Consider the following 25,404-nt stretch of genomic DNA (forward strand, 5'->3'; position numbering starts at 1 on the left):
CAATCAACAAGCAGGGTCTCTCTAATTATTTGTCTTCTTTAATTTCCTTTAGCTGAGATTTCTCATTTTCAAGGTAGAGATTATATATATATATATATATATATATTTTATAATTTATCATTGTGTTTTTTATGAGAATGCATACATTATTTTCAAAATTTCATTTTCAAATTCTTAGTTGCTACTATATAACGATACAACTGATCTCTGAATATCACCATGGCATCCTGCAATCTTGCTAACATGACTTATTAGTTGTAATTATTTCTTTGGGGTGGTTAATCTCTTAGGATATTTATGTACATGATCATATATATCATGCAAAGACATGTGAATAACAATAGCTGTACTTCATCATTTCCAATTTTTATAGCTTTCTTTTCTCATCTCATTGCTCTGCACGGGGCTGGCAGGAAATTAATGAACACAGTGGTAAGAGCAGATCTACCTGCCTTGTTCCTGATCTTAGAGAAAAGTGCTCAACCTTCCACTATTAAGTACGATATTAACTATATAACTATAGGGTTTTCACAGATGCCCTTTTCAGGTTGTGGAAGTTCTCTTACACTCCTAGCTTATTGAGAGTTTCTAGCATAGCAAGTGTTGAATTCTGTCAAATGATTTTCTTCATCGACTGACGTGATCTCATTATGTTCCTCTTTACATTGCTAATATGGGAAATTCTGCTAATTGATTTTTCAGTGGTACAACCACCTTGTTTTGCTGGGTTAAACCTGAATTGGTCATGTTGCATTATGAGGATACTGGTCTAAAGTTTTATTCCCTCATAAAGCTTCTGTCTGGGTTTGGTGCCAGGGAAGAGCTATTGTCATAAAATGGGAGTCAAAAGTATTCCTTCCTTGTCTACTTTCTGGGAGAGTTTTTGTAAAAGTGGTGTCATTTCCCTCTTAAAAGCTTGGTAGATTGCACAGTGAAGCATCTTAGCCTAAAGTTTCCTTCATGGGAAATTTTTAATTAAGCATTTAAACTCTTTAACTGATAACTGACTACGTCAAGGACTCTATTTCTTCTTAGGTCAATTTTAGCAATTTCTGTCTTTCAAAACATTTTTCCATTTCAAGTTGTCAAAATTACTGGAATATAATTTTTCATATATACTTTTATTATTCTTTTAATGTCTCCAGAATCTGTAGTGATCTCCCCTCTTTCATTCTCATTATTAGTACTTTGTGTTTTCTCTTTTTTAAAAAACTCTGATCCTCTTGGCTACAGTTTATAATTTTATTAATCTTTTCAAAGGATCACTTTTGGTTCCACTGACTTTACGTATTATTTTTTCATTTTATGTCATTGATATCCACTCTTTAGTATTACTTTACTTACTTTTGTTTATTCTGAGTACATTTTGCTCTTCTTTAACTTGGGCACTTAAATCACTGATTCTAAGGCATTCAACTTTTCTAATATGAGCATTTAGTGTTCTATAAATATCAGCTAAAATTATTTACTAGATAGAACTGTGTAAGTTTTTTATATTTTCACTGATTTTCTACTTCCGAAATGTCCAGCTATACTTGTGGTGCTTTCCATTTCTCCCTTCAGGTGACAGGTTTTATTCTGAAGTTATGCTTTTAAGTGCAGTTAGGATTGCTAGGTACTCTTGATGACCTGACCCTTCTATCATTATCCTCTCCATCTCTTTCTTCTGAAAGTCAAAGTCAAGTTTGCTGTTAATATGTCCATGACAATTTCCTTATCATTAGTGTTTGCAGGCAATACCTTTTTCACTTCTCTTTTTCCTTGTAAATGGTGCACATTTCATGTGAGTTTCTTGTAGAAAACATATAGCTGGCTGTAGGTGTTTTATACAGTCTGGCAATTTCCACTTTGACATTTCACGTACTTCTTGGCACAGAGGGTTGAAGCCCAACACTTTGCTGTTGGTTTCCTATTTGATGATATGTTCCTGGTTCTTTTCTCCTCTCCTTTCTTGACATCTCTTCCCTCCTTTTTGAATTAAGTATTATTTTTTCGTATTCCATTTTCGCTTTTCTGGCTTATTATCCTTAAATGGTTGCTTGAGAGTTTATAATGTGCATCTTTAACTTATCACATTCTAACTACAAATAATAGAACATCTGGACGTAAGTACTTCCATTTCCCCTCCTTTTCTCTTCCATTTCTGTGTGCTAATTTTTGTTGCACATTTTACTTCTGTATATGATATATGTACTACAAAATTAAATGTACCATTTCTTCGTAAAACAGTCAATAGTTTTTTAAAGAAATTAAGAAGTGAGGAGAAATCTTTGATTTTTTTTCACTTATTTATGATTTCTGGGATCCATGATTCGTTAATGTCGATGCAAATTCCCACTTGGTATTATTTCTGCCTGAGGAACTTTTATCGGGTGGATGGAACACAGGATTTGTGCTCTAGCCACCTCTGAGCCCAGTGAATATACTGCATATAGCACCTGAAACACTGGAGGTGTTAGTTTAAAGGTTTGCAACCTGGTAAGTACTTTAATAGAAGTTCGAAGGACATACAGAGAAAACCCCAGAAGGACTGACCCAGTCTGTCTAGGCATGCTCAGAAAAATCACAAAAATGGTAAAACATCATCAACGGTAAACAGACATTTTCCCAAAGGTTAAGTGAAGGAATGATAGTTTAAGAAAAAGAAGTGTTGTGGAAAAGGATGCATGCAAAGGCACACTGGAGTAAACTGTCTCACTATCCTAGTGATGCTGAGAAGCGAGGGTGACTCTCTCACAAGAGGTGTCGCGGGGGAGGCAGAATGGGGCTGAGCCAGAAGGGCGAAGACAGACTTTTAAGCACCGTGAATAGCACAGCAGGACTCTGAGCTTCCTCTCCTGAGCACTGGCGAAGGCTCTGAGCCAGACAGGGTGATGGAGGAGCAGGACGGGAGGCAGGGGGCCTGAAGGCGGCTGTTTCCGGTGGCCAGAGGAAAGACGTGCCCTGGAACGTGGAGGGCCGTCGGGACACATTTCACAGGTTCGAACCACAAGATCTGCAATCAATCGGACTTCGCAGGAATGGAAAGGGAAGATGAGAAGGAATGAAATCGCAACCTCAAGAGCAGAGAAAAGAAACACGGAGGCCAAAAGAAAGCAGAGTGAGCTCAGCAGGCTGGGTGCTCCAGAGCCAAACGGCACTTCAGCCAGCCACCAGCCCTTCCAAGCATGTGTCTGCACCACTTTTCTCATCTGAAATTGCCAGTTAGAGCTGCAGGGGCCAGGACGTGGAAGCCAATATCAAGGGGGGCAAACAACCCAACTCAATGACAACCTGTGCTGCTTCGAAGAACGATTTATATGCGAGGTGGCAACAGAGACGAGGGGACGGGAAAGACACGCCGGCTTCACGACGGAGCAGACCCAGTGCACAGAAAGGCTGCCTGGGCTGTCCTGGCCAAAGCTCCCGGGGCAAGTGCTCTGCTGCTTTATACAAACTCCAGCCAAGGCCAGCCTCGGACAGAAAGGTGATGACTGCAGACTGGAAAGTGACAGATGATGAAATGGGACGCTGAAAAGCCCAAGCTAAGCTATTCATTCTTGCTGAAGCCATTCTCCAATGGCTGGGAAGACAGTCTTTCCTATAAACTAAAACTCTACTTATTATTTGGGGCCGTATCACTTCAAAGGGAGTTTTATATCAACATTACCACGGGCACAACATCCGTCTCCTCTCCTCAGCGGAGCAGAGAGCCCACAGGTGGAGGGGAGGCGGCGCCACAGGTGAGGTCTGTCCCAGGTTCAAGGCGACACAGGTAAGTGTGTCACGACCGCTGAGAATGAACAATACTAACCCACTCTGCCCTGAAACGCGAGGCATCACTGGGCATCAAAGGATGGAGTGCCCGTGGTGACCAGCTCCCGCTTTCCAAAGGCTTCTGGTTGCCTGGGCAGGAATCTGAGCGGCACAGGATCCACCTGGCTGGAGCTCCCCGCAGCACTTTCAGCCCCCACGACTCCCAGAGGTCAAAGTTCTGGAGGAGAAATTATTCTCCCACCTTGGAGAAGGATACCTCTCATATCTCTGGCCACGTCTGGGTCTGAAGGAGACACACCGTGTGATTTCCTTCTCCCGGAAGGAAGACCAGGCCTGGAGCAGTAGACAGGAGAGAAAGGCTCTGGGCGACCAGGGCTCCCTGGGCAGAAAGGACCGGGGCCCCAGACGGCTCCACGGAGCTCCCTGGAGTGGGGGTGCGAGATGCTGGGCAGCCTGGCCCCACACACACTCTCACTGGGCTGCCAGGAGTCACCGAGAAGGAGACGCTGGACTCCTCCAGGAGCCCCTGCTAAGAGGGCGGCAGGACCAGCCATGCCAGGACCAGGCGCAGGGCCGCGTGCAGGCAGCACGCCGGCAGTGAGACTGCCAACAAGCACGGCGCAGTGTTAACGTCTTGTCACAGCATGCCTTAAGGGGGGACGCCCGTTCACGCGCAGCCCCGGAGAGGGAGAGGCACCCCGCACACTGCCCGAGTCCCAAGGAGGCCACACACGGGGCACAGTGGCCTGGACTGGATGGGAGGGGAGGGGGGTGCCAAGGTCGGAATTCCAAGCCGGACTGTGACACTGAGCAGGCGCAGGGGTCATGGGGCAGAGGCACGGTACCTGGTGGCCGGCAGAGTGCTGACCCGGGTGAAGAACACAGACGGCTCGACCTCCACGTGCAGCCCCAGGGACAGGTTCCTGTAATACCCTTCCACGTGGCCCGGGCCTCCGGAGTATTTGAAATTCAGGATTGCTTCCAGGGTCTACAAAGATGAAAAGGTGGCGTTAGTACTCCGCACGCCGGGCAGCCTCCTCCCAGGAGGCCTCGCTCAGGTCAAGCTGAAGATAACCCAATGGCAACGTTATTAGCTCCGGGCAGCGCTCACCTGGGGGCACCTGCCCCTCTCGCCTGGCATGCCGTGTCTACACCAGCACTGCTCAGCACGGATACGCAAATGACAGGGCTCCAGTAGTATCCTGGGTCGGATACAACCACCATTCTCTTTCTGTCTCTCAATTTGATGACTCTAGGGGCCTCACGTAAAGGGAATCACACAGTTTCCGTCCCCGTGTGGGTGGCTTATTTCACTGAGTACGCTGTCCTCAGGGTCCATCCATGCTGCAGCGTGCTGTCTGCTGTACTTCCTTCCTTCCTTCCCAGGCTGAGAATATTCCATCGTGTGCACCGATCACGCTGTGTTTATCCCCCCACCTGCCCATGAACACCTGGGTGCTTCCACCTTTGGGCTGTGGAGAAAGCTGCTGCTATAAACATGGGTGGACAAGTATCTGCTCGGAGACCTACTGCAGTGGTTTCTCACTCGATTTGGATGTGCAGTGTCCTACGGACTGGTGACATTCAGCCCTCTTTCCACATGCTGACTGGCCATCTGTTATCGTCCTTGGAGACACATCTGCTCAAGTCCCTCCGTCCCACTGTGAGCACGCCCCTCCCACCTCCCAGGGTGACTTCCACGTCTGTGTTCACAGGCTCCCTTCAACTGTTGTAGCTCCACCTACAGAAGTGTCATTGTCACTTTTCCTTCATGACCTTCTCCAAGAAGACTTCTATTCCTGCTCACTTCAAAAGGGCTGCATGAGACACAGGTTTGTTTTTTTTTAACTACTCAAGGATCCTATTTTGGACTCACCAAAATCTCAGATTCTTTTCCCAAAGCACAAAGCACTGCCCCATCCTCTTCAAAGGACTGCTGGTTTCCTGTGGACATGTCTCACACTTTTTGAAAGCCCCCTTGCCATCAGCAGAAGGTGAGACCCCCACGGTCACACATCCCAACAAGCCTTTCTGAATCCAAGCGACTTTCCTTTGTTGGGTCTACTCTTTCATTCATCTTCTAATACTTCCTGGGGCTTCCTGAATGCCAGACCCTGTGCCTGGAACAAGACGTGTGAGCTGTGGGCCCTGATCTCGGAGAGCTCAGAAAACGCTGGGTGAATTAATGTCTGAATAAATTAACTAAACAAATGAAGCCAGCCCCTCACCCGACACACACAATAGCTTCCCAAACTGCAGGTATGCTGGTCAAGAAAAGGTCTGAACCAGCACAAAGGAGAGGAGCAAGTGTATACAGCTGTCAAACCGGAGCAATTAAGACCTGTGTATTTTATGCCATGTTAACCATACCTCAACTTACAATGAACCATAATGTTAAAAGTAGGGGGGAAAAAAACAACAGATTCCCGACAGTGGCCTTGCAAAAACCAAACCTGTGAAGTAACAGAAATGTCACACTGGCTTTCTTCATTTTTTAAGGTAAATTTAAAAGTCCCTCCAGGGAGAGCTGGAGCAGAGATCATCTGGGAAGTGAGCAAAAAATACGCAGAGATAGACAAGTGTCGGGTACCACATAACAAAGAGCAAATAGTCTGTGTTCCGACTTTCTTGGAATTGGCTGTTTCTTGGCTCTGTAGAGAACCAAGGAAAAGATATAATTATGGGGGAATGTGTATCTAATTTATGAAAATCAAGCACAGAAAAGCTTTTGTGAAATGATAGAGTATTACTGCCTTTCTTCTTTGATTAAGAAAACAGCCTCCTCAGCTGCATAAAATTAGAATAGTTTAATAAAACCTAAAGTGGGCTGATAAGGCAAAAGACACAGAATGTTCAAGCTTTTCAATCCCAATGCAAGGAGAAACAGTGCACTGCTCTGCCACAAGTCTTTCCTTCCTCAGAGGATGCTGCAGTCCTGCTTTGAGAGAAGACTGTTAGCAAAATCAGTACTGGGAAAGGAACTACAGAAAACAATATTTTTCTAGGCATACAGCTGGTTGTTCAAACTAAGATGAAAAGTCTTTCGGTGGCTACCTTTTATTGAACACCTACTAAGTGCCAAATTCTAGGCTAAGTGATCCATACACATTGACTCTAATATTCTCAAGAGCCCTACAACGAAAGCCCTGTTTTCACAAACCAGGTTCGGAGCAGTTGGTTTGTGAAAACGGGTGTGACTGGCCCAGGCCACACACCCAGGAAGCAGCACATCCAGAATTTGAACAGAGCTACATGGCTCCACAGCCTTCTCTCCTGCCATTCATGCAAACTGTTCGGAAAAGCATTCACACGCCCTTCCAATCATTCCCTCACTGACCCTGGAGGGATGTCTACCACATGGTAAGGGGCTATGGCAGATGACACGGCACCACCCCTGTGGGGCTCATGTCTAGTCAAAGCCATAAGCCCAGCGGCATTCAATATAAACTGTGATACGTCACAGACAAGTGTCGTCGGACATATGAGGATACAGGAGAAGAAGGACTGTGTGTGCCTGGTGGGCTGGAGGTGAACAGAAAGGAAGAACCCAACCAGGGAGACGGGATTAGGCAACTATTAAATTAAAAATGGACACAGAATAGAGAAACATCAATTAAACTGCAACTTAGTTCTTGCAAATATTGGTGAAAGTGACAATTCTCTAAGTTAGGCTAATCAGGAAAAAAGAGAAACTACCAACATCAAGAATGGAAATGAGTATATCAGTACAGACCCGCATGCAGGAAAAGGGTAACAAAGGAATAATGTGAACAATTTACTGTCAGTAGATCCAACAACTTTGATAAATTGGACACAGTGTCAAATAGAACCAAGAAGAAACAGAAACCCTGAAAAGCCCTATGGCAATTGGAGATATTGAATTCATAATTAAAAACACCCTCCTAAAAGAAGCCCCGCGCTCAGATGGTTTCCTAGATGCATTCTATCAAGGCTTTGTGTTAGCGATAAGATCATTTTACACAAACATCTTCAGAAAATAGAGGGAAGGCCACTGTTAATCAAATATCAAAATCAGATAGAGTTTACGTGGAAAAAAACAACTACAGGCCTATACTCCTCATGAATTTAGATGTAAAAACCTTTAACAAAATATTAGTGAATTAAATTCAAGATTCTATAAAATGGATACTACATCATGACCGAATAAGTTTATCTCAACAATGCCAGGTTGGTTTAACATCAGAAAATCAATGTCACTCACAATATGAAAAGACAATTAACAGACAAAAAAAGAAAAGCCACTTGATCATCTCAACAGTTTCAAAAAAGGCATTTGACAAAATTCAAAACCCATTTATGATTTCTTTAAAAACTTCAGCAAACTAGGCATAGAATGGAACAACTTCAATCTATAAAGTGCACCCATGAAAAACTTGCAGTTAAAACCGTATTTAAGGGCAAATGGAATGTTTTGCCCCCAAAACCACAAAGTAAGGCAAGGGTATAGCTGTCACTACCTCTATCAACATGCATATGAGGTCTCAGCAAGTTCAATAAGGCAAGAAAAAGAAAATACACGGCGTACGTGCTGGAAAGGAAGAAGTAAAACTGTCCAGAGACGACACAATCATGCACAAAAGGAAAAAAAAAACAAACACAACCCTGTGGCGTCTCCCAGAACTCTCAGAAATTGCTGCTGGTGATGCAAAACAGTACAATCACGTTAGGGGAAAACAACAGGCAGGCAGTTCCTTATAAATTTAAATATTTATATATTATAAAATTAATATATTATTCAGCCACGAAACTCCTACCAAGAAAAATCAAAACATGCATCCACATGAAGACATGTCTGTAAATGTCCAGGGAAACTTCCTTCAGCACAATCCCAAATGGGAAATAACCTCCATGTCCAAGAAGAGGTAGGTGACTCGATAAACTGCAGTGTACCCATAAAACGGGCTGCTACTCAGCAACCAAAGGCAACGACAGACACAGCACGGAGGAATCTCAGAACATTTTTATGAGCGAAAGAGGCGGTCGCACTGTACGCTCGCCTGCATGACATGCTAGGGAAGGTCAGTCTGCAGTGACAAAAAGCAGATCGGTAGTTGCCTGGAGTTGGGGGCAAGAAAAGACTGGCTGACCAGGGGTCAGGAACCGTGGGGGGTCCTGAGAATATTCTCTATCTTGATGGTGGCCGTGGTTACAGGAGGGTCCGCATTTGTCAAAACTCATCAAACTACACCATTGATGTGGCTGCATTTCATAGGATGCAAATTACACTCAACAAAGTCGATTTCAGACATCGATCCTGACCAGTAATCCTCACACAATCACTCGCAAACGTCGAAACAAAAGACTCCGAGTCACAGTGGGGGCCACACCGATGAGGGACATCTGAGGATGGAGGTGGGACCTCAGGCGTCCCAGGCTCTGCAGGGGAGTCATGAGAGCGAGCTTACCGTGTTTCCCCGAAAATAAGACCTAGCCGGACAATCCACTCTAAAGCGTCTTTTGGAGCAAAAATTAACATAAGACCCGGTATTATACTATATTATATTATATTATACTATATTATATTATATTATATTATATTATAGATCTGGTCTTATAGTAAAATAAGACCAGGTCTTATATTAATTTTTGCTCCAAAAGACGCATTAGAGCTGATGGTTCAGCTAGGTCTTATTTTTGGGGAAATAAGGTATGATTTACTGTAACTAAAACTTCACCTGACCTTGGAAGTCTCAGCCCTTCTCTAGATTTCAGGAGCCTCAACTGTAAAATCAAGAGTTGTGCCAGATATCGCCTGAGGTTCTTATAAATCCATGTGGCTTGTTACTGTTCATTTGGTATTACTAATTTGATGTTCCACGGCTCCTAATCCGAGGCTCTTGCCAGAGAAAAACAATCACCTAATATAGTATCCTAACTAATTTGTATGTCTAAGAAATAGATCTCTAATTTTTGAAGACCCCAGTGGGACCTTTCACCACAAATTTCCTCTTGCTCTATTTCTGTGATGTGACATAAGATTAATAGCTGTGATGTGACTCACTTAATAAGTCAAACATTCAGGACCAGAGGTCCCAGCTGGGGCTCATTCCCCCAGAGACCAGCCCTACGGTTTACTTAAGGTGGATGAAACATACAAATGAAAGCCATACCGTTCCTTTCCAGTTAATTAACACTTCCGGGCAAAGGCTTCTTCAGCGCTAATTACGCCTGAAAGATGCCCAGTGACTGAAAATTAAATGGTACGTCCACAGCGATGCAGGAGTGGGTTTGAGCAGCACCAGCCATCCAAACAGCTCCTAGTCACGAGACCCAGAGGTCTCTCGTCGGCTGAGAACCGTGAGGGCGCTAGGTCCAGATGGAGGGGATGTGGCTGCTAAAAGGCCACATCCAAAATCTGACTTTTGGCATCAAGAAATGCAGCCATTGCCATGTCTCGCTCTCCCTCTCTCTCTCCATCTCGCTCTCTCTGTGCAGAATATATTCCTATCATTGGACCATTTTTTTTATTGACTTGTCAGTCTTTTTTCTCCCAGATTTCTTGGTTTTATATATTAAGGAAATTACTCCTTGCCTGGGATATAAATTGCAGATATTTTTCACAGTTGGACACTGTCTTTTGCTTTGTTTATGATGCTTGATGACTTGCAGAACTTTTTAATTTTCTTCCAATTAATGCATCAATCTTTTATGTCTCTTGCACTTTTACAGGTCCTAAATCATGGTTAGAAACACCCTCCACACTCCAAAGTTATATAATAATTCTTCCCTGTTCTACTACTTTAAAGTTTGTAAGTTTATCTTTTAAACTTTTAATTTCAGTACTATCTCAAATTGACAAAAAAGTTGAAAGCACAAAAAAACCTTCCCATTACCCAATTCAAAATATGTTCATAGTTTGTCCCATTATTTTATAATTCTCTGTCAGTCTCTCTCATAGATAGATGATAGATAGATAGACAGATAGAAAGCAGACAGATAGATGTAAGATGGTGTCCACAGTTTCTCCATTGTTTAGTTCCATTTTCCCTTAGCAATCAGTAAGTAATTTGTGCTGCGAGTCTTTGAGAATTGGTAGATACCCGATTTTTCATTCAATGTGCACCCACTAGTTTTAGCACCCGTTGATAACTTTCCAACAGCATCATTCAGTCCATATTTAGTAGTTGCCAATCTACCTTAAGAGCCTTTTCTTCCCCCACTTATTTATGTGGTTGTTAATATCCGCATGGATTCATGGATTCTTCTCTTATTCACTGGCTTGTAATCTGTCATTGTCATTATTCATGTTGCCCCAGAGGTGGCACCGTTCAAGCTGGCTGCTGTGCTCCGACTGCCCTCAGCACTCGTTAAGCACTTTGTCACTTTATGGAACAACAGGATGTTCCAGGATCCCCTTATATTTTCCCTGCCCTGGAAATTAGCCATTTCTCTGAAGAGGACTGGATCGTTTTGGTGGGGAATGATAAGAATTGGGTGGTAGATGTGCTCGTGGTTGCTAAGATGCTCTCTCTCTTACTTCAAGGTTTTTTCAGTAAACATACCTGAGAAATAGGTATAGTAAGTCCTCACTTAAAGTCGCAGAACCTATCGACGATGTTAAGTGAAACGATGTATAAAGAAACCAGTTTTACCACAGGACAATTGATATACACGAGGGTCAAGTTCCTAGAGATCTCATCAACATTGTAACCAAACAACGCTGCAGAAAACAATGTCATCTGAGGACCTGTTGTGTGTGTATGTATATGTCTGCCTGTATATGCATACAAACTCTATGTTGAGACCTATTTCTAACTCTCTTTATGTACAGATAATGGATATATAGGTATATATCTGGAAAAGGATACAGAAATATATCACAGACAGTTCATAGTGATATCTCAAGTTCCAAACTTGTACTATAAGATTCATTCTAATCTTCCCCTATCAACCTTCTCTAATTGTGGGAAAGGTAGCTCCCATCATCCTCAATATATTTACTCAATTGCTCACACGTAAAATACACAGACATGGTTTCATCATTGCTAATACGTACTATTACAAAAAGCAAATCTGACTAGAGTTCAGTATTTGTTAGTATTTTCCTTTTGGCTGAGCTAAACTTTACATACAGTGGAAGTATACAAGTATACAATTCAGTGAGTTTTGGTAAATGTATGCCCCATGTAACTATTAGCCTAATAAAAATACAAAACGCTTCCATAACCAGGAAAGCTGTGTCCCCTCCTAATCAAAGACACACACTTCCATAAACAACCACTTTTCTGAAACTTTCACCACAGATTAGATTTGCCTTTTCTTGAATTTCACATAAATGGAACCATACAGTATGACCTCTTACAGCTGACTTCCTTAATGCAACACGATGTTCACGTTCCAGCCATGTTATTGTATGTATATGGATACAAACCGTGACAGTGATACAGAGTTGGTTTTTTTCATTGCTCAGTTATATTCCATTGTATAAATATACAACAATCTGTTTATTCTCCATTGAGATTTGTTTCCAATTTGAGGATATTAAAAATCAAGCAACTATAAACAAATTCTTGTGCAAGTGTTTTTGCAGGCATGTTTTATTTCTCTTGGAGAAATGGTTAGGAATAGAACTGCTGAGTCATTAAGGCAGATGTACATTTAACTTAATGAGAATCTGCAGTTTTCCATATTGGGTTTACCGTTTTACACTCTCACTAACAACGTAAGAGAGTTCCAGGTGCTCCACATCCTTGCCAACCTCAGGTGCTGTCAATTTTATCACATGGTAGTCATTCTAGTGGACATGTACCTCACTGTGGAATGAATTTGCGTTTCTAAATGGCCATGTCCTATTCACGCCTGGGTTACCAAGAGTCACATGGAGAACATCTCCAGTGAATACAAACAAACAGGACGTGCATGGGTGGACCTGTGACCCTGGCTCTCACACCCTGAGTGGACCTGTGACCCTGGCTCACACACCCTGAGTCAGCTACAAAACACTATAAAAGCGAGCACAGGTGGCCTGTCCTCATTCATCAACACCCAGCATCGGGCATGACAGTGGCCAGAGGTGAAGCCAAGCATAAATTCTAGCAAGGAGAGAGGGAGTTGGGCAAAACAGTCTTGGCAGGAAATGTGATATGCCAGTACCTGCTCACTGTCTCAGATCCCTGTGGCCAGACGGTTCCCACCTTCAAGGTCAGGGAGAGGCACGCCTCCTCCTGGGGGGCAGGCCGTGTCTTGTGCTCCCCTTCACAGGACACGAGTGGGGGCCTTGGAAAGGGCCTGTCCTCACCCTGACTGAGGGTCCACAGAGGCAGGAGTCCCAGCATTTCACCATTAAACCCTGGTGCCTGGTGCTCACAGAGAGCTCAGCATGGAGGTGTGGAAGGAAGAAAGAGCTCAAATCCACCTCTTAGAACCCTGGCCCAATGCCGAGTGAGCTGTACGATCCTGTCCAATGTTAGAATGTGACAAGTCTGTCTCTGATCTCATTAGCTCTAACATCTCCCTCACACCGCTGCATCTTCACAAAGTCCCTAAAGGGTTCCAGTGCAGGGGTGGAATCCCAATCAAGCCCACTTTCACTGTACGCTGCCTCTCTGACAGGCGTGGGGCCATGGGGTCTGTTAACCAGGGCTGAAAACATGGAGCTCATTTACGCAAGTGGCTGAGATGCAATTATGGCTTTACTCAAGAGAGGTGTACGAGTCAGAAAGGCTTAATTCCGAGAAGGAAGGATACTTTCTTGTTAATGACGTTTGAGTAAGTAGCCAGGTTGTTATTTGGGGGAGCTGTAAGAAAACACACACACACACACACCCCAAAAACAAACAAACAAAAGGTGGGACAATTTCTACTATACTAAGTGCTTCCTTGAATTACATGATTTTAAAAAACAGAAAAATTTAATGTGCCCAATAGTTAAAATGCCAGCTATATTTAAATTCAAAATGTGTACCCCAGTCATTAAACCATGAAATGCATTTCACTTCTCCTTCCCTAACTTTCATTTCCATGTTTTGACAAAAGACTCAATGTAACGATGTCTGTGCCTCTGGAAGGTTCCGAGTAGAGGCTGTCTGATCCTCTCTGCTTAGTAAATAGCTGCACCTTTCTCTGTGGTGCCTGCCACGTCTCTAAGACCTGATGGTGAAGGTCGGGATGTGTTAGGCATCTGTTCTACCCGGGACTGCTCTGAACTCTGGAAAAGATCGTTCATTGATCTCTCCATTGACCTTTTCATTGATCTCTTCATTAAATAACTGCATGGTCTATTCCTCAGTATGAGTCCACCCATGACAAGCCTAAAGGGACCATCCAGGTTGCAAACAGGAAGTGCTTGCTCAATGGATAACTCATATCCATCTTCCAGGAGCAAGAACCCACCAACATCAAATGAATGTGTGTGGAATCTACAGCTACCTTGCGAAGTGTGAGACTCACTGGAAGGGTGGAACCAAAGGAGGGGCAGGAAGTTACTGTTCCATGTAGTGAAACATCCAAATTACTAGAGTCCTGTGAAATGATGAGCTCTCTGTCAGCACAGGTGTTCAAACAGTGAACAAGCTAGCTGTCAAGCCTATGGAAAAGGTGAACTAAGAGACCTCTCAAGCGCTTCCTCCTCACATTAAAGATTAAATTATTTTAATGACAAAACGTTAAAAATAAAAAGGAGCCTTGAGATAATCAAGTCAGCAAACTTGCTAGCAAATCACCCAGGGAACCCAAGACCAGAAAGGCAGAAGACAGGTGACCTGGACCAGGGCCCAGGCTCACGGTCAAGTCTGGCCCTTCCCCTCACACCTCGCAGGAGTGGCCCTTGCCTGTGCCTTTTCTCAAAGTGGCCACGCAACACCAAGAGGTGCCCAAGATAGCAATTAGATCTATTCCAGCTTCTTGCCAGCAAAACGAAGAGACAGCATCTTGCAACAAGCTTCACTGGAAGAAGGAGGGACTGCAGACTGAGGTATATATTCCTTACCAAACAGGAAGAAAAGGTTATCAACGAATCATTATTCGGAGACAACTGGGGAAATCTGAATGGAATATACATTATATAACACCACTGTACCAATGTTAGATTTCATGATGTGATAATGGCACAGCAGGTCCTCGAGTAACATTGTTTCATTATAACAATGAGGAAAACATCAGTTCCCAGCGGGGCCACTGTCTGTGTGGAGTTGACATGTTCTCCCGTGTCTGCGTGGGTTTTCTCTGGGACTCCAGTTTCCTCCCACATCCCAAAGAGGTACATGAGGTGAATCGGTGTGTCTGCACTGACCCAGCCCACACAAGTGTGGGAGCGTGGGAGTGCCCCCGCGATGAAGGGCGTCCTGTCCAGAGTGGGGTCCCACCTTGCTCCCTGAGCTGCCAGGAGCGGCTCCAGCCCCCCAAGACCATGAGCTTGAATAAGCAGGTTGGAAAACCATTATCTTACCTGCTTCTATTCATTTTTCTGAAATGTATGTATGTATGGCTCATATTTATTGTGTTTCATATTAAAAGTATTTGGGGTTTTGTTTAGAAGTTTGGTGATGTTTTTGTGACTACAAATATGCCACAGGAATATTGTTATCAACTGTTTATATCAATTAGCGGATGGTAAAACTGGTTTCCTTACACATCATTTCACTTAGAGTCAGTTTCCAAGACCATACTGCTGACATTAAGTGAGGACTTACTGCATTGTGGTTCATTAGGAAAATGTCATTATTCTTAGGAACTATGTGAAGATGTGTTTAAGGGAAAAGTACCATTAAGTCTGCAACTTAACTTGCAAAGGGAACCCAAAACAACAAAGTAAAGAGTATAGATGCTCGTTACACTATCCTTTCAATTCTGTATTTGAAATTTTTCAAAGTGAAATGTTGAAGAAAATATGGACAAATCAAGGAGGCTAACGCTTTGGACTTAAAACTCACTGGAAACTTATAAACGATGTACTTACCTGCTGAGCACAGCAATGCTCCAAGGACGGTAACAGGTGCTTTGGATAAAAGATGTCTAATCCTCTCAGGAATGACCTCACTCAGCATGGGCCCTACCACCCCCTTTTCAGGCACCATATCTGGGGCTCGGCCAGGATGGAGGACGCCCCCCAGGCCACATGGTCTCAAGGAGCCCAGCTGGATTCTGAGCCTGGTTCCCCCATCCCTAGGCCGGTGCTCTCTCGGGGATGCCACCTCCTCCAGCGCCCTGGGTCTGTCACCAGCCAGTGGTCAGTCGGGAAAGGGCCTCTGCCAACGCCAGCGGAGGCGCACCAGGCCACAGGGCAGTGAGCACAGCAGGGCTCCCGTCTCACAGCCCGGCGCTCTCCTAAGCTGCGCAGTGACTTAATGCATTGCTGCTGATCTTTCCAGTTACGCTGCAGCTCTTCTGGCCTGTGGCCTTTGCGTCTTTCCCATCCAGCAGATTCCCTTCTCTACACAGAAAGCAGAAACGTTCCGCCTGCTTTGCCAGCAACGGCGCTTCCAGGCCCATCTAGCTGGCGACCCTGGTGAAGGTCTCTCTCTTTCTCTCTCAGCACCCCAGTGCTTTATCTTCACGATGGGATCCATTTAGTGCCTGCTTCACAGAATTATTTTCTCAGCTCGGCTGGCACAACAAGCCAAGAGCTGGAGCCCGGTCCTACCTCTCCCGCAGACATCAGCTGTTCCCCCGCCCTCACCTCCGCACCCAGGGTGAACACTGAGCCCGAGACCTAGTGAGAGGGGCTGCTGTGAGCCCTCTGTCAGGTTTCTATCTGAGAAAGTGAAGGCCGAATCCAGCCACTAGTCCATAAACTGCCCTCCCATTTCTGAGATCTTCTAGGGCGTCTTATCCTGGCCACTAGGAAAGAGGGTAAGGAAAGGAAACTGCCTTTCAATGACCATCTACTACGCTCCATTGAATTCAGTTTTATTTATTCATCGTGTGGTTTAAGCCACCAAATAAGCCTTCACAGAAGAGTGCATTAGCCCATTTTACAGATGAGGGGAAATGAGGCTGAAAAAGGATTTAGTCACACGTCCCAGACCACACTTCTGCAGAGCCCCTCACCTTTACTCATGTCCTGGTTCACAGAGCAAACAGCGTCGTACTGCCCACTGGGGTCAACGGGCCGGGCGACAGTGGCCAGAGGCAGCGAGCCCCGTCGGGCCATCTCGAGACCAGAGAGTCCAGTCTCGTCACTTTCTCGGATCCCTGGGCAGCACACCTACTGACTGGGAAGCTCTGCCCTAGAGCTGACATAGGGTCTCCTGGAGAGCTGGTTCCAGTGTTTCTGATTTGTAGGTCAGCTGGGGTCTGAGAATTTACATTGCTAAGGAGACCCCAGGGTGCTGAGGCTGCCAGTTCAGAGAGTACATGCTAGGAGTAAGAGTCGCCACCTGGAGACGGGGAGAAGCAACTTCTCTACCTGGTGAGATGGGGAAAGAATGGGTCAGGCAGGCCCCACCTCCTCCCTCTCTCCTCCAGCAGCCGCGTCCTGGAGCCGCCAGGTGAGGGACACGGCGGTCATCAGCTCTGCCCACGACTGCCTGGACACACCAACTCGATGACCAGGCACCTGTGAGCCCAGCTGGGCACAGTGAGGCGGGCTTCCACCTAGCTTCTCCCAGGAGGTAAGCAGACCGAGCCACCTGCATATACCTGTCCACTGCTCTAAACTTAGCTCGTGCAGGCAGGATGTAGGCTAAATACCCTCTCAAACCCGTTACCTGGGTTCTGGAAGATGGCCCAGGGCTGGCGGTCAAATGCCCCCCCACACACACACCATTCCTCGGCGGGCAGTAGAGAGGCACACGCCTCGGCTATTCAACACACATTTCCTGGGCCCACCCTGCGCCCCACACCCTGCCACACGCCTCATGACAGAGCTAAAGGAGAGGGATCAGGCTGCTCCAGAAGAGCCTGAGAAGAGAGGAAACCAGGCGGGGCCTTTGGATGTGATGTCTGAGCCCAGCTGTGTGAAGGCAGGTGTTGTAGACGGAAGACGGGAAAGAGGCTGGAGGAAGAAACAGGAAAGCGCGGCAGGCCAGCCACTGGACTGAGACCTGGGCCACAATGACAAAAAATATCACAACAGACTAGGACACGGCGTTCTAACGAGGCAGAGGCTCCCACGACATCTCCTTGACCGCCGGCCTGTGGAGCCGATAAAGAAACTGTGCCTTGGTATTGTAATTTGCCCACTGACCCCAAAGCCAGCCGGTGGCAAACTTCAGCCCCACATCTGAAGTCCTAGCTAATGACAGCATGGTGCCCTGTACAGACAGGCAGCGTGACCATAAAGGTTAGCTCCCGCCCGACAGTCCCCAGGCGGGGCGGTGCCCGGTGCCGGCTCACAGCCCAGCACCCTGCCCAAGGGAGGAGCCCAACACTGCTTCCTGAATAAATGAATGAAAGAAACACCTTCAGCACCGAACAATGGCTTTCGGAGGATTATGACCTCCCAGCCTCGGGGAGGAGAGGTATCTGTGACAGATGGAAACCTCACAGTCCTGCAGATGCTACTTTTTTAGATGCACTGCTGTGTACGAGAATATTATCCTTCGTGCGCTCAATATGTGTTTCTAATTGCACTCACCTAAGACGCATTTGCTCTGCAGACTAGGAATAGCTCAATGACATAATTACACAGAGGCACCATTCTAGGTCAGCTGAAAACATGAAGACACAGGTACGCTAGGTCTAGTGAATAGACAGTAAGTCATCACAAACAACCATTACTATTAAACACACAAAAGGTGCAGAATGAGGGCACAGAACTTCACCCCCAAAACCAGAGCCAAGTCGCCAGCAGGGCCTGAGTCCTTGCCTCGGGTCCCCCAGCCCCAGCACAGAGGGCGGGGAAAGCGAGGAGGCGGCCAGCACTGCAAGCAGCCGGGTCAGACGGGGCCCTGCGTTCCCAGGCTGCCCCGTGAAGGCGACGCGGCTCCGTGCTTCAGGCTCCCGCGTGAGCAGAGGCTGGCGGCCTGCAGGGTAATTCTGAGCACCGACTGACAGAACGAGGACCTGGGGTTTCACGAGCGGGCGTCAGTCGGTTCCCTCTGTTTCCACGTGGAGAACACCTCACTTCCTAACAAAGACCGAGGCAGGCGCTGGGCCTCTGGGGAGATGAAACCGACAGAGCCCTGGCACGAAGGACGGGCCCCCGGCGCCCCCGCTGTGCGATCCACCCTGTTCCTCCACTGGCTCCTCTACCAGGCACTGGCTCTGAGTCAATATTGTTCTATTCAACCAAGAAAAATGAAAAGCAGTTACCGCCGAGACTACGATCTGAACTGGGTTCATATTCTAGCAGTACTGGCTTTGCAGAGAGCCATTGTCCTTCTCAAGAAGGGTGGAATTTTAACCAGAAGGAAGAGAAATTTGGGGATTGTTTGACATAAATGTGAGCCTGGTTATATGTGCCCATCCCACAACAGGTGTCACAGCTGTCTGTGACAGGGGCAGGTCCAGGCTCAGGAAGGTCGGTACCTACAGCTCGGGCCTCGCAGGAAAGTTTACACGTGTCTGAAGCCCAGATGCAAGTTCTGACTCCCGCGTGTGCCCTTCGCACTGACCTGCACTGCCCAGCATTGTGTGTGGCGGGCACAGGCAGAGCCACCGAACCCATTATTGCAAAGCTCCTCCCTAGGTGTCACCTCACGTGACCCCATGTGTGTCATGGGCAGGAAAGCTGCCTGTTCACAGAGGGGGAGACTGAGGCTTAGAAAACTGAAGTGACTGACCCAAAGTCATTAAGCCAGTAGAAGAGCAGGACCCCACGTGAGGGGAGCCGGGCCCACGGCCTGCCTGGACAACAACGCTGGTGGGAGGTCTGGCTCGGTCCCGAGCCCGTGTTTCTCCTACTCCCAGGTCTGGTCAGTTCGTCTGCATCACCCCCTCCTGGAGGGCAGGAATTGGGTGTCACCGGTCTTTATAACCTGTGTCCTGAACACAGTAGGAATTCCAGAAGTGTTTACCAAAAGGAAGGATGAAGGAGGGAGGTGGAAGGAAGGCATAGCTACAGGTTTGGTGACAAACCATACCCCAGCTGTGTGGCACAGTCACACTTCCACACCCACATTCCCCTTGATTACAGAATTCGTCTCATCACTTTTATTTCATACTAAAAAGATTCCTACAGAACATCCAGCCCAACTCTCTCATTAGGGATATGGAAACTGAGACGTTGACGAGTCAACTCCCCGAGGTCCCTGCAGCGATGAAGGGCGGGGCCGCGCCTAACACCCCTGACCGGGAATTGCTGGCCCCGAGTCTGTCCTGCTGCTCCCAGAACCTCCCGTACGGAGTCACGTCATCTGACGTAAAGGTGCCCTTCCTGAGTGAAGAGGAAAATCAGCGGCTCCAACCAGCCTCGCCACTTTGCCGAAGGAAGTGGAGCTCTCGAAGGTTCCTTGTCCTGCCAGCGGGCTCCTGTCCTGTCCACGGGGGCTGTGTGGAAGGCACACAAAGCGGATGGCCCCCACGTGGGAAGGGACAGCCTCCATGAGACCTGACACTTCCCATCAAGCCTGTCAGCAAGCGTGAGGATGGATTTGTCTGCGCCTCCTGCAGAGACCCCCAGAGTATTTCTTCAACAGCGAGGAAGCAGGCAGACGTTTCCTAACTGTGTTTTCTTCCCAGTGGCTCATCAATCTTGAAAACGAGCTCACATCCAGGTGGGAGAGGAGGAGAAGGGCAGCAGCTTGTTCCACCTGCAAACCCTGGGGGTGACCACAGGCTGGACCCAAGAAGAGAACAGAGGGCCGGGCACTGTCGGGGGGCTCCCACTGAACCCTCAAAACACTGCATGAGGAAGGGAACGCTTGCCTCATCCTACTTGCCCAAGATCAAGTGGCACTGTCTCCTGCCTCAATTCCACTACAACTCGGTCCCCAACGACAGTCACTGAGCCAGCAGTGGGAGTTACACGGTGCAACTCCTGCTTAAAACGTCCAAGGAAACAAGCGGTGCTAGGTGACTGTCGCTGTGTCGGTGTGAAATCAAGGGGCCTGGGCTGAGTGCCCAAGGGACACTGGGGATTCGAGTCTGCACCCCGCTGGCAAGAGGACTGGCCACAGAGACCTTTGGTTTTTGCCCCAAGCGGTCATGTGCTGGGTCAGCTCGGTGTCACTCCCCTCAGTGTTTCCTGAGTCATAAAAATCAGTAAAGAACTCCTTTCACACTGTTATTACAATTTGATGCCCCCTTTCACGCTTCGACGGTGGCCAGTCTACAGGACCCAGTCCAGGGCCTCCCTTCAGGGAGCTGTAAGACGGGACTCGCGTCTGTGGAAAGCCTACTATGCAGGGAGCCGTGACCTACGCCCACTCATGCAACTGTCACAACAACTCCCCATGTCACAGGTGAGAACACTGCCCACCAGCCTCCCCGAGAGCTCAGGGCCTGGACACAAAGCCCCCAGCTCCTTGCCCTCTGTGCCTGCCTGTCCCACATCCCCCTGGGTCCCCACGATGACATGCGCCATGCGGTTCTCGACTGGATCCTGACCCAGAAAAGGACACCAGTGAAACAACCAGGAAAGCTGGATAAGGTCTGCAGATCAGTCAAGGTCAAGGGAACTGTCAGTGGTGAGGTCCTGGGTGTCCTGATTTCGCTGGGCTTATCTGCACAAGACCTTCGCATTTGCAGAAGCCAAGGAGAGGGCACGCAGAAACTCTCAGCTAGTTTTGCATCTTTCTTGTAAATCGGAAATTATTTCAAAATCCAAAGTTAGAACGTGCTAATGGCAGCAGGGGCAGTAGCAGAAACTTCCAGCACTTACTGAGGTACCACACGGTGGACGAGCTGCGCTTCCCGTACAGCTCTCACTCCCGTCCACAGGCATGTGCGGGAGGTACAGTGAGTATCCCCACCACACAGATCAGGAAACTGAGGCAGCGGGAGCTAAGGTCCCGCAGGTAGGACAGGGCAGGGAGATGAGAGGTGCTGCCTCACCTGGAGTAGCCAGCATACAGCCAGCACCTGCCACCTGTAACTCCACAGGTTGGCCTCATGGTCACCAGAGAATTTCTAAAAGATGTGAAGTACAGTCCCACATCTCGTTGCCGTGACGCCTGGACGGTAACCCAGGGCCTCTGCCTACACTGCTCTCTGAAAGCAGCTCTTGGAGTGCTTTCCAAGGCGAGGCCGTGCCTCGGAGGGAGGCCTCAGAGCAGGGCAGTGGGAGGCCTGGGTGTGCCTGGCACCTGGGCCCGTACATGAACCCCTTGCTCTGGGTTCTCGCCCTAAAAGGGAATCAGGGAGGCCCCTTCCCCCTTCCGGGAACACTGGCGCTGCCAGGTAAGGGCAGTGAGTGAAGAGGGGTCCATTCACTCCCCAGTGACATGGGGCTTCCCTACGTGCTGGACTCTGAAGGCTGAAGGCCTCCAGGACGGCAGATGGCATGAAGGCTGTGCCTCGGGCGAAGCAGAGCGGGGGAGGGGACCAGCATCTGAGCATGTGCAGCTGGGATGTCCCCGGCCTGCTGGAAGCCCCACACACACTCTCACTCACTTACCAGGAAGCCGAGAAGTCGTGGGTAAGACCCACAGTCCCCACAACTGGAAGTGACCAAAGCCGAGGCTGTCTCCGTTTTACCAGATTTCCTCTAAATAAACACACAAACAACCAAAACCGTCTGCTGGACGTTCACACCTCACTCCCCTCGTTTACAGAGAGGATTCTCTTACCAAAAAAAGAAAAGAAAGGCTGTCTTCTAAACAGTCCCTTGAAATGCTGTTGGTTGACACTGTCATCTCAAGCAGGAGGCTGGGTCAGGAAAAGCACAGCAGAGCGAACAGCACAACAGCTCAAATACTCACACTCCCCAAACGTGATGAGAAGGCCTGTCCAGAGGTGGAAGGCAGGGCCCTGGGGTCCACCACTCCCTCTGTGAGGGTGCTGCTCAACCGTTCTGGACTCAGTTTCCCCTTGTGGGGAAGGGGGCTGTATCGCCAGCCTGGCAGCATCACATCAGAGGCGAGAGCAAACGCACAGGGCACCTGGGAAGAACTCAGCAACTGTGGGAAGTGGGGGGTGGGGGGGCAAGGAGCAAGTCACCACCGACCCACTGCATCCGGGCACGTCACACCTCCCGGGACGACCACGTCCCACTGCACCCCAGACACGTCACACCTCCCGGGCCGGCCACGTCCCTCTGCACCCCAGACACGTCACACCTCCCGGGCCGGCCACGTCCCTCTGCACCCCAGACACGTCACACCTCCCGGGCCGGCCATGGCCACAAGAGAGTGGGCGGCACTGTGGGTGAGCTTTTGTATTTCTAAGCACACAGCTTTTGGCCAATGTGCCAGCCTACATGGCATGTCTACCCCCAATCTCTGGGATACTGCCCCGCTTGGTTGCAGAAGGCTCATGGGTCAGCCCTTGAATGAATGGAGATCAAAATCAGTCAGTGAAGATGGAAAATTAATTTCCTTTCCTCCAGCTTCTCTGAATCTTTTCTATATAAGGTGCGGGGCCTGGGGTGTCTCTGTCGTGTCACTTACAGCCAGTTCCAAAATGCCTTCCCTATAAACATTCACGGGGCTCAGTGTCAACTCGGGAGACTATGAATGAGACTCTAATCCCCCTGACGAAGCCCCTCGGAAACCCCGTCCACTGCCCCTCCTTTCTCTGTGTCAGAACACTGCCCCTGCCTCTTCGGCCCCATTCATCTGGCTCCCTGTGTGAAAGCTTCCTCGACTGTTCTTTCATTTGTCTGTCCACTCGTTTGTTCGCGCAGCCTCTCCAGCTCACTGGACACCTCCACCCATCTGGGCACCAGGACACAGACAGACCTGCAGGGCCTGGAGCAGGTCCTCCCGATACAGCAGGAGAAACATCACAAAGCTGGGCAGGAAGGACCCTGGTGGGAACATGCAGGACGCACGGGTCACTGTGGGAAAGAACTTCAGGCAAATGGAAGAGCATGTGGAAAAGAAAACAACCACAGGGTGCCTTGTTCAGGGAGCTGCATGGAATTCCACGGAGGCTTCTGGCCAGTGCCCGAAGAGGGACAGATGGAACAAGAGGTCGGAGTGGAGACGGGAGAGGCAGGCAGAGGACAGGTGATGGAGGGCCTCAACTCTGCCGCGTACTAAAAACTCCTGGACAGGTTTTGTTCTTTTCGCAGTTGTTGAAGTCCACGGTGGCGAGGCATAACTTCCACACCGTAGGTCGTTCCTATGTAAGTGTCAAGTTCAATGAGTTTTGATAAATCAATACTTATATAACTGACACAGCAAAAAAGATAAACCTTCTCATCACCCCCCGAAAGTGCCTTCCCGTCCCTGTGCAGTCAGTTCACAGCACCACCACCCCAGAAAACGAGCCCGTTTGTTCTAGAATCCGTAGAAATGGAATCACACAGTAGGAGCTTTCTGTGTGTCTGGCATCGATTGCTCAGCCTCGTGTTTTGGGACTCGTCCGTGTCTCTGAGTGGATCGCAGCTCGGGCCTTGTTCCCCCCGGGAGCATTCCATCACCCACCCCACGGATGATGACCTGTGTTCAGACGCAGGGGTATTTCCCATTTGGGGCACTTCCAGGTAGAGCTGCAATGCACACTGACGTGTCAGTCGTGTGCAGACGCAGTTTTCATGGCTCCGGGTAAGTACCAAGGAGCGGGAGAGCTGTGCTGGCCCACAGCTGGGTTTCACGTCGAGGAAGCCGCCAGCAGTGCTCCGAAGCGGCTGTGCCATTTTACAGTGTCACCAGGACACGTGCGTCCCGCTCACTTCACTCCTCACTGGTCTCCCAGTGCGGGGGCTGGGCAGTGTCTAGCTGTGATTTAGGCTGGAATTCCGCTGAACAATCAGGACGGTGACATTCTCACACATGCTGGCCATCCGTATACCTTCTTTCGTTTTGTCAAAGTCTTGCACACTTTGAACTGTGTTGTCTTATTATCGAGTTATAACATTTCTTTCTATATTCTAGAAACAACTCCAGTTGTATTTTCAGCAATGAAAGTTCCCTTCTGTTCTTTTCTTCCATTTCTTTGCTCATTACGTGTGTATTTTTCCTTCTGTCCTTGAGCACGGTTTCAGTAACGTGTCACAGCCTGTGTGTGCTAATGGCGTCTCAGCCTTATCATTTCTGAGTCCGTTTCAGTTAACGGACGGCTGCACAGTATGCTTTCTGTTTTCCTGCTTCTTTTACAGGACTGTGCGAGTTTTGTACTGTTGAACGTCTCAATTCCTTTGGTCTTCCTCTAAAGACTGTTGGAAGGTGGTTCCAACCGGCAGTTAAGGCCCCTGGGATCAGCTTGTTCCTGGGGAGGCGTCTTTTCTGCCCTAAAGGGTGAGTCCAGAGCGGGCTTCTAGAGCTAGGCTGGGCCTCCGACGGCAGGTGACCGTCTGCGATCTCGACCTCAGAGGCCTCACGTGTCCCCCCAGGTGTCTCCACTCGGGCTGTCAGAACGCGAGTGTCCGCCAGCCATGCCCGAGCTCTTGGAACTGTTCCAGCTCCCACTCACCCACTGGGGTTTCTTGCCTCCACGTGCACGGCTCAGGAAGCAGCGATGAGTTCAAGGCGGGCCCTGTGCGGCTGCTGGGGCTGCCTCTTTGCGAGCCTCTCCCTCTGGGACAATTTCAGCCAGCTCGGCCCTCCTGAACTCTGGCCTCCTTCCCCTCGGCTCAGCGTAACCGCCACGCTTTGCTTGCTTCCCTTCTCTCAACGGACCTTGGCCGAGAGCCAGGCAGCCACA

At 48.2% G+C, this 25,404-nt stretch overlaps 1 protein-coding gene across 1 annotated transcript in view; it reads right to left on the minus strand.

Annotated features, from left to right (window-relative positions):
* TRAPPC9 (trafficking protein particle complex subunit 9) overlaps positions 1 to 25,404 on the minus strand; it is a 338,019-nt gene that overhangs the window by 126,235 nt on the left and 186,380 nt on the right. Inside the window, exon 18 of the mRNA XM_033126534.1 lies at positions 4,602 to 4,744. Within this exon, the coding sequence (XP_032982425.1) occupies positions 4,602 to 4,744 (143 nt within the window). The remainder of the gene's footprint in view (positions 1 to 4,601; positions 4,745 to 25,404) is intronic.

Source organism: Rhinolophus ferrumequinum, chromosome 14 (assembly GCF_004115265.2).
Source record: "Rhinolophus ferrumequinum isolate MPI-CBG mRhiFer1 chromosome 14, mRhiFer1_v1.p, whole genome shotgun sequence".
NCBI lineage: Eukaryota > Metazoa > Chordata > Mammalia > Chiroptera > Rhinolophidae > Rhinolophus > Rhinolophus ferrumequinum.